This window comes from Poecilia mexicana, unplaced genomic scaffold (genome assembly GCF_051168715.1).
Source record: "Poecilia mexicana isolate PSO_F unplaced genomic scaffold, ASM5116871v1 scaffold_12, whole genome shotgun sequence".
Lineage (NCBI taxonomy): Eukaryota > Metazoa > Chordata > Actinopteri > Cyprinodontiformes > Poeciliidae > Poecilia > Poecilia mexicana.
Window position 1 is genome coordinate 21,017,501 of NW_028263381.1, and position 9,765 is coordinate 21,027,265.

Sequence of the window (9,765 nt, forward strand, 5' to 3'; positions counted from 1 at the left end):
AATTTTTATCTGGAACTATTTCCGTCGACCGATCCGGCAGGAGGACTGGAAGTAAAGCGGATGAAAATAAGCAACAGCGGCGCGTTGTGCGGAGACGTCCGAACATAATCCAGCTTTCTTAGAGTAAAACTTGCACCTGAAACCAAATGGTCATTTAAAAGAGAGATTAAGGAAAAAAAGGCCTCATCGGAACAATGGAGGCGTCCACCAATGGGTCCAGTTTCGGCATCGACTCGCTGCTGTCCCACCGGCCGGGGAGCCCGCTGTCCAAGGCGGACGGCCTGCTGCCGGGGGAGTGCCGCTCGCCGCTGGAGTTCAGCCCCAGATCGGACGTGGAGAGCGGCTGCTCGTCGCCTCCGTCGCCCCGCAGGGAGTGCGTGGAGGAGGCAGCCCAGAGGCAGGTGCACAGCGCGGGGCTGCCGCCGCACCTGCAGCACGCACAGATCTCTGCGGGCGCGCAGCAGCGGACCGTCACCTCCTCCTTCCTCATCAGGGACATCCTGGCGGACTGCAAGCCGCTGGCCGCCTGCGCGCCCTACTCCAGCAACGGCCAGCCGACGCAGGAGGCCGGGCGGCTGGCCGCCAAGATAGCGGACGATTTCATCGAAAAGATCCACAGCAACTCCTCATCGGACAGCGAGTATAAAGGTAGGAACTTCTCCCGTTTCCCCAAATATTTCAGAAAAAACAAACAACAAAAATAACTTTCTATAAGTCATCCAGATATGTGCTGTGTTAATCATGCTCCATATCCGGCTGGAAAGATAAATTTTTAGTTTATTTTTGTGATTCACATTTTCTAATTCACAGTTATAAATTTTTTGGCAATTAACTGAATTAGTTCTTTTTAATATTTTAGATTTTTCCATTTAGACTCAATATTTCATTTTAATAATTCACGTGAAATTAAAACGAGACACTGCAATAAAGCGAAAAAATAAATTAAATTGAATTTAACAGTTTGAAAAACTGCAAAATTTCCAATTTAATCTATTAAAAAAATATATTAATCACTTAATTTTAATTCCGTTCATTTATTGTTTTTAATTTAATTTGCAGGTATTTATTTATTAAGTTTGTTCGCGTTGCAGCGGCGGCAGAAAACATCCAGTGTCTGTTTATAATCCTGTCAGCTGAAGCAAAACAACTCATTTCATTTCAACCATATTTCATATCATAATTAACATTTTTCACATTTTTGTTTCAAAATTTAAACTCAATCACTCTCTCTCTTTTTTCCCCGCGTGTGCGCCCCAGCTCCTGATCGATTCATTGATTTATTTCAATAACCGATTGATAAAAAGCAGCCACGCGCACCTTTACTTTGATGTGGCCGCCCGGATTGTCTCGCGGATTTGATCCAATTTGTCCAATTTCGGCGCTTTAATCAGACGTGTGAGCGCGCGCGGCTCGTGGTTTCTTCCCCGTCCTGTGAAGTTGCGGCGGACGCGCGTGGAAGGCTGCAGCCCCGTCCCCTCGTGGCTCAATTAGGGGGATTATTATCGCGTTGCTTCCTGTGATGCCTCCGCTATTCAAGCTCTCTCTCTGTTCGCGTTTCTCTCCTTCAGAATGGATTATAAGAACTCATGTATGTGATTTCTTTGCACTCCACGCGTGAAAAGAACAAAGACTTCGCGGCTCTGCTGACGGGGAAAACATCAGATCTGAAATATGAATATTGAAGGAGCTTCTCATAACAATTTAAGGCCAAAAATCAAACAGCCCCGCAGCGAGGAAAGTCGCTTTGCGCGCTTAAAATCACGTTTTGGAAAAACTTTAAGGTATATTCTTTACTCTAAACACAAGCGCTTTTGTAATTTACAAGAAAAAGAAGTGAAATTTTCGGCGATATTTGAAGCTAGAATTGCGTTTTAAGCAAAAAAATAGAAATATAATATCAGTTATATACCATCAATTTTCAACGACTGTCATTTTAAGACACTTTATGGACCCAAATACGCAAATTAAATTAATATTGTTCATTAAATCGCCTTTATTTTTCAGCGTATATTTAAAATGTCAATAAAAATATTTTGAAGACTTCATAATTCATTCTCTTTGAAAATCAGAAAATGTCAGATTAATCAGTGACATGTTCTTTCGATAAATCCAATTTAAAATGTATTTTTATTTGTTTCAGAACTTTAAAAATGAGCTGCACAGACATTTCCACATTTTTACCTCCGTTTCCTTCCTCTCAACATTCTTCCTTGTTGTTTGTTTTTAATCGGCAGTGAAAGAGGAGGGGGACCGGGAGATCTCCAGCAGCAGGGACAGCCCGCAGGTCCGGCTGAAGAAGCCCCGGAAGGCCCGGACGGCCTTCACGGACCACCAGCTGGCGCAGCTGGAGCGCAGCTTTGAGCGCCAGAAGTACCTGAGCGTCCAGGACCGGATGGAGCTGGCGGCCTCCCTCAACCTCACCGACACGCAGGTCAAGACCTGGTACCAGAACCGGAGGTGAGGACCGAGCCGCCGCCGCCGGTTCTGCTGCTGCGCTGCTGGTTTTGCTGGGACGGGTTGGAGGAGAGACTCTGGTTTCCCACTGAGGAGAAAGTTCACTTCCACGGCTGAGTCACGTTTTCCCTCCATCCATTTAAACATAATTACAGCTGCATTTAATTTATTTTATACTTTAAGATGAATCTTTGAAAACCTCAAAACACTTTCTCTGTTTATTCTGTCAGCTCTTATTTAGCTAATAAAATGTGTCAAAGCTGGACTTTTCCATCCAAGAATCCTCTCTAGACCAATACTTTGGTTAGACTTTATTTATTTTAAGCCTCATTCAGATGAATTTCTATCAACATGAAAGGAAATGTGTTTGTTTTATTTAATTCTAATGAAAGGAGCAAAAAGTTGATTGTTTCTTCAACCGTTTTATATCGGTTCTGTAATGGAGAACCGATAAACTACAAACGTGTCAAAAAGCCTGAAAGTGCTAAAAGTTTGTAATTTTCCCTAAAACATAACCTTGTGTGTTTAGTTTCAATTTAACCTGAAGGGAAACAGTTTAACTGCTCCACGTATGGGGCCCATGTTTGGAGGATGTGAGTTGGAAACTTGGGTCCAGAACCAAATGGGTTGATGAAAGTCAACTCGGGTCAAAACGTAGAACCCAGATGTTTTCCACAATTTGAAAATATTCTCTTAATATCCATCCCAGACATCCAATCAGTCCAGCTGTGAGGATTAAAACAGAATCCAACGTACATAATACAGTTTTATACTGTTTTATTTTTAGTTGTCTATTTTAATATTTTTTTTAATATGGAAAAAGAGAAGAAAACACTTTTTTCCACTTTTTTCAGTTTTGAATGCGTCAGTAAAATGGAAAACAGAGCAAAGAGACCAATCGCACCAATTATATTTGTATTTTTTCAGTTTTTTTCTACCATCTATTTACAGCTTAATAACAAATGCTGGTTAGAAACAATAATTTTACTTATTTAGAAAATGCATCAAAAATTAAAAGTAGGTGTTAACGATTTTCACATTGTTTTGATGGAGGCAACGTTTTCTTTTGCGTTTGGGGAATAATTGACTTAAGGAAGAACCAACTTCAGCGCCATCTTTATTATTTAATGTCTTATTTCAGTTTGTGACGAAACTGTTGGTTGGATCTACTGGTGATTCAATAGCCCAGTTTCCAGTTGAGCAAAACCAAAGACTGGATTTATTTTTTAAAGTTTTTGTTGATGTTAGTCAGACAGGAAGTGGGTGGAGGGAAGAAGGGAAGACATGCAGCGAAGGTCACAAGGTCAGGGATCGAACGGGAATAATTGTCCAAGTCCCAGAAAAAACTTTTTTGTAGCTTTTCTTATTCAGATATTAATAGTCAACCAACATTTACAGAACATATTGGACTTCCATGGGTAGCTCCATGCTAACCACTGCTCTGATTTAGATCAAAACGTGGATCCTAGATGTGATGCCCAGGTGAGAGGGGACCCATTTGGTTTTGCTAATGTGTGTTGTATTTAGTCAACCCAATGGGTCTCATATTAGAAGCCTAGCATGATTTCAGGCCCAGTTAATGCTGATGTGAACTCACACGACGTCTTTTTAAAATTTTAACCAGGAAGAACGATTTACATGTTAAATGGCCGACTGTCGTAACCCTGAAATTAATTTTGTAGATTTAATTTAATTTATTTTTAGTTTTAAAATAATTTTGTTTTTTTGTGTGACTTTAAGACAACCTCTGACAATCCTAAACCATAAAAACTTCTTGTCATCAGTTGATGAAACGTTGATGTTCATGAATGTCTTACGTTTACTTATGGGACCCATAAGGGACTGGATGAAGAATAAATCTCCAACAGTGATTGCCTTTGTTTTCATAATCACCCCATATTGACTCCCTATATTAGCTTGACGTTGGTCATCTCTGGGCAATTTGTGGGACCCATCCGGTCCTGGGTGTATTGTCCAATTTGAACAGATTTTCTTAATACCCATTTGAGACCCACTATAATCCTACATTGGGTCCCCAACCCTTTAGTTAAGCCAAGTGGGTCCCTCCAAGAAGCCAATTGCGAGCGCAGGATCACTTAGAACCCATCCAGCCTGAGCTAACACCCATATGGGGCCTATATCCACTTTGACGTCCATGGACAGGGAGGCAGCTAAGTACTTTCGGAGGGGTGTGCAGACACATTACGGGCCCCCCTGGGGGGTTTCAATACACAAAGAGCTGTCAAATACAGAAAATGACGACTAAAAATAATTAGTCCATCATCGTTTGGCGCCCCTACGAGTCGCACCCACTTTTTGCGCCACTGTCAATAGATTTATAATAATGTGTATTTTCGGTCGGTCAGAAACCTTTTTTATTTGGGATGTTTGACTTTATTATGGCCCATTTCATCCATCCTGATGAATTTCTAGCCACATTTTGAAATCAACAGACTTCTCTATTTTCACTCACTTTGTCATTTTTTTTCAACGTCCTTCCAATGAAATTGTGCTTGGAGAGATAATTTATAGAAAGAACATCCCTGTCAATTGTTGCTTTAATTTTTTTATTTTGAATCCTCAAGAAATTATTTCTTATTTATTTTCCACATTTACGGCAGAAACCATGCTGGTCATCACTGTCTGTGACTGAATTAACCTGAGTGCGTCTGATTATTTATTTATCTTTCATTTTATTTCTAACTCTCATGCAGCTAAATGACATAAATAAATATAAAAAAACACAATTTGAGTCGGAGTTGCTTATGAATAATGCATCGTTGCATGTGTGCATATTAATAATTCAAACAAACTACTATATCTACTCAATTATCTTTATTATGAATTATTCACCTGCGCGGAGTGCACGCTGGCAATCTGAAAGACGTGTTTGGGTGTGAACACAAAGTGGCAGGCTGGAGATTTGGGTGATTTTAAAAACAGAGCGGGGGGTAAGAGAGGCTGGGAAAAAAGAGGAAAACATTCCCTACTTCTAATTGGATCCCAGGTTAACAGATGGGAGATATTTTGGCGTGTCAAACACAATCGCTGCCGGCTGCAGGAAGACTAAAAACAGCCTGTTTTATTTCTCTCCAGGACAAAGTGGAAGCGGCAGACTGCGGTCGGGCTGGAGCTGCTGGCGGAAGCTGGGAACTACTCCGCCCTGCAGAGGATGTTCCCGTCCCCGTATTTCTACCCGCAGAGCCTGGTGTCCAACCTGGACCCCGGGGCGGCCTTGTACCTGTACAGGGGCCCCTCGGCGCCCCCGCCGGCCCTACAGAGACCGCTGGTCCCGCGGATCCTCCTGCACGGACTGCAGGGGGGCGGAGAGCCGCCGCCGCCCCCGCCGCCTCCACTACCCCCCATGTCCGGAGTGCTTCCCCGGCCTGCGCAGCAGCGGTGAGCCGGGCCCCCCTGCTGAGTTTTTATAGAACAAACTGGACCCGCTTTGAACGAACAGGACAAAATAAAGAGAAAACGATGAACAGTTCGGGCCTTTATGGGACAAAACTGGACGGAACCGAGCCGAAAAGACTCTAAACGGACTTTTGTTGTTGTTTTTGTTTGTCTTTGTGAGACAGAAGCTTTATTTATAATTTATTTATTTTTCAGAAGGCAGTAAAGCCTTTAAGTTAAGTATTTATTTACACCCAGTTTCAGTATTTGGGCTCCGGTATTCGACCTCCAGCCAATTATTATTATTAATTATTATTATTATTATTATTATTATTTACAGGTAATATGATCAAACTTTCATGTCTGAATAAAAAGTAGTTGTATCATCCAAAGGAACAATATTTTTTAGTTTTTTCATTCATCCGAGTCGTTGACGTGTAAATAAGAAATAAGAGGACATTTTTTGTTCGATTGTTTGCTACTCGGTCCAGTTTAAACCGAACTGGTGCGATAATAAATATACGGATGGACTGGATGTTTGGATCCACAAACCTTGGCTCTTGCTGACTTAAATATGTCAAATTATTTATATCTAAAACGCGGTTTTAGCCCCCCAACAGATTTTAATGCATCACCTCGGTGAGGCCTCGATTTGTATTTTTATCGATAATCGATTAATCAGGCTTGGGCCCCGAGCTCAGGTGGATTTGTTGACGTTGTGCATCATTTCTGTTATTTCATATGAAGCTGTGATAATAACTCCGTACTGTTCCGACTCTCCTTTATATTGGTGAACATGTATATTGCAGATATCAACCTTGTGGAGTGATTTTGGTATAATTACTTTTCCTGGTTTTTATTCGATTTGTTCCCTCTTCTTTCTTTTTTTCCTTCTTTTTTTTTACATTTTAGTTTCTTAAAAGACGTTTCCTCCCAAAAAGTGGTGAAGTTTATTTTTATTTTTTAGTGAAGTTCACAGCAAAGGTTGGACTGATTTAAAAAAAAAAGAAAAAGAAAAGGGGGGATTTGATGTAAAAGAGAATTACTTTTATAAATGTGGAAATAAAAAAAGATGTCTTTCATTTAATACCGTGAAACGCTTTTGGAGTTTTGTGGGGAACATGGAGGGGAATCAACACGTGGATTTAGTAACAATATGTTTATTGTTGATACATGAACATTTGTTTAAATTCTTCCAAGCGCAAAATCTGGACTTATGTGAACCAAGCAACGGAAATCTGTGTGATTTTTAAACAATTTGGTGTCTTTTCTCGAACATGGCGTCCACTCTGCCCGCCTACAAACAGCAGCGACTCCGAGCCGTTGTCCATAAACAAAGCAGGGAGCGGCATGAAATATTAATGCCATTCATCGCAATTGTTTAAGTGCCTTTAAATGATCCCCATTTTGGAAAATTGATTGTTTCCATCCGCGTGTAGTTCCTCCTTGAGAGGGTGCTGGATACGCGCTGCGGTGCCAAGCGGCTCCAACAGCTGGTGACCGGGCTGGAGCTGCCGGCAGACCGGGGATCAGAGCCGGGACAGCTGGTCAGCGGCGGCCCCACCTCCCCAAAACCCCCGTCCAAGCCTGAGCGCACCCACACGATCCCTCCGCGGCGCGTCAGGGGTTAAAGGAGTTCAGGCTGACGGACAAGGCTTGGCGAGCAGGATGTTAACGACGAGACAAAAGACTTTAATAGGTTTTAATTGAAAGTCGATAATGGGTTTGATAGCCAGCTCCCCCTGCTGTCAGCCGCGCATGGCACCTGTTATCTGGGAGCCCCACTCCTCCTCTCGGCGGCTGATCCGGCCGTGAAACATCAAACTGACGGCTGGAGAACTTGCGCTTTTATCAGGCGGAAAATTGCATTAAAAGCGCAGCGAACTGCGCCAGGTTCTGGCCGGTCTGGGTCATGCATGACGCTTCTTACTTACAGTAAAATGAAGTTCCCAACAGGACATAAAAATGCTCCAAAGAACACAACGGAGAACCAGCAGACATGTTTATAATGGGCTTATTTTACAAAGGAAGTCCGATAAAATCAATAGTGACCAAAGCGTGGACCAATCAGGATCGACAAACAATCCTCCAAAAGCAAACCCACTGCAGCCAGCGCTTAGAAAACAAGAGAAACAGAGAAAACTCATTTTTAAAGAAATCAAAATAAATAAGACGAAACAAAATAAACAATTACAGTCCTATAATTTTTAATACACACTATTTTATAACTTTAGAATTAATATTTTTCTATTTAATTCCTATTAAAACACTTTGAACTGCCTTTAAATGTGCTACAAATAAAATTACCTTTACCGATTATTATTGATTTTATTTTCCAATTTGATGATTAGTTTTAAAAACGTTTTTGGTTCAGTCACTTTGTAAAGGTTACAGAATTTTTTATTTACTTTTAATATTATTATTCTTTCGAAATTATACAAATAATTTTTTATTTTATTTTATTTTTACATAATTTTCAAAAAATATGTTTTTTTTTCGTTTTGGTGCAAAAGTGAAAACCAGCGAATAAATCGCCTCATATTTTAATCAGGTTGTTACGATAACAAAAATCAGACACTTATCCTGTTACTTACATTTTTTTATTATTATTTTGTTATAATTTCTTTCACGCGGTGATGAGAGCCAGACAGCGCCTGGTTTCGGACTGATTTTCTTGTTATTACGTGAGATAAACACCGTTTTGAATCTTTTTCGCCTCCTGCTAAAGTTCAGCTTTGATTATCTTTATGGCCACTTGCTTCCTTTATCATGGCGCCTTCTTTATTTACACCTGCAGCGGCCATGATACCTGAAGCATCCGAGCAGCACCTGCTGGATGTGAGGACATAACAAGGACCCAGCAGCGCTTAAAAATCCCCTCTGTTCAGATTTCACCTGGATAAAGAGGGAAAAAATACCTCCCAACTCGCCAAAAGATCATTATATCCCCATCATGTGGATCCGTGACCGATTCAGATAACGACTGCGCATTTTCTTTTAATACTTGCAAAGTGCGCAGCTGATTATCACAGGAATAAGGGCCCAGCGCGTCCTGCCTGATGACTCGGAGATTTCCCTTTTATTTCCATGTGAAAGGGGGAGCTGGTGGTAAATCCCCCGGCTCTCACCGCGGATTGTCCCCGGCTCAGGGTTAATGAAGTGCGGATGGAGTGTGGTTAAGATCCCGACAGACAAAAAGAAGGAGGAGAAGAAGAAGAAAAAGGCTTATTCTCTCAGGATCAGTGGCTCATTCTAATCCAATGGACCTCTAATAATAATAATAATAATAATTCAAAGGAGAAACAAAAACACGAACAACAACCTTCTGATGAAATTAAGAGCGAATCAAAGCCTGATTTGGATTGTTCCTGTTTTTATTTTTAATTTTAGTGGACCAGTGAGGCAGATCTGCATTAGATCTTTATTATTATTGTAAAAAAGATCCACAAGGGAAGATGAAAAATACATCAATTAAAATGCTGAACAATCACACGGCCTATTTTCTTCTTCTTCTTTAGCTACAAATGAAAAAGATCTAATTTTACAGTTTGGTGCGCAAAATGTGATTTAATGCTGGTTATTATATCTGCTCTTAGTCGGATAAGAAACAAAAATATTTTATGCACAAACAGCCACAGCTTTGCTGCATGCATTTAGGGCATCTGGAGCAACTTTTGAAGCCATCTCTGCGCACAAAAAAGTTGCAAAACAAACCGATTTATTGCGCACAGAGCTTCAATCTGAACAAAATATTTGAATTTAGCTCGAGAAAATGCGATAAATGCATCCTGCGGAGTTAATTATGTCGTTTAAATATTCCCTTTATCCATTAGCGGGGAAACTAATTACAGCTTTAAATCACACGGATTTTAGTTTCTGACCCTTTCCAGTTCAAAAGGAAAACTAGATTTAGGA

General features: G+C 40.9%; 1 protein-coding gene across 1 annotated transcript in view; it reads left to right on the plus strand.

The window, feature by feature from the left end:
• The window catches only part of barhl1b (BarH like homeobox 1b), a 6,275-nt gene extending 154 nt beyond the window's left edge, over positions 1–6,121 (plus strand). The window contains exons 1-3 of the mRNA XM_015001825.2: positions 1–648; positions 2,235–2,457; positions 5,551–6,121. The exon at positions 1–648 is cut by the window's left edge and continues 154 nt beyond it. Of these exons, the coding sequence (XP_014857311.1) occupies positions 195–648; positions 2,235–2,457; positions 5,551–5,857 (984 nt within the window). The 5' untranslated portion in view covers positions 1–194 and the 3' untranslated portion in view covers positions 5,858–6,121. The remainder of the gene's footprint in view (positions 649–2,234; positions 2,458–5,550) is intronic.
• Positions 6,122–9,765: the final 3,644 nt, after the last annotated feature.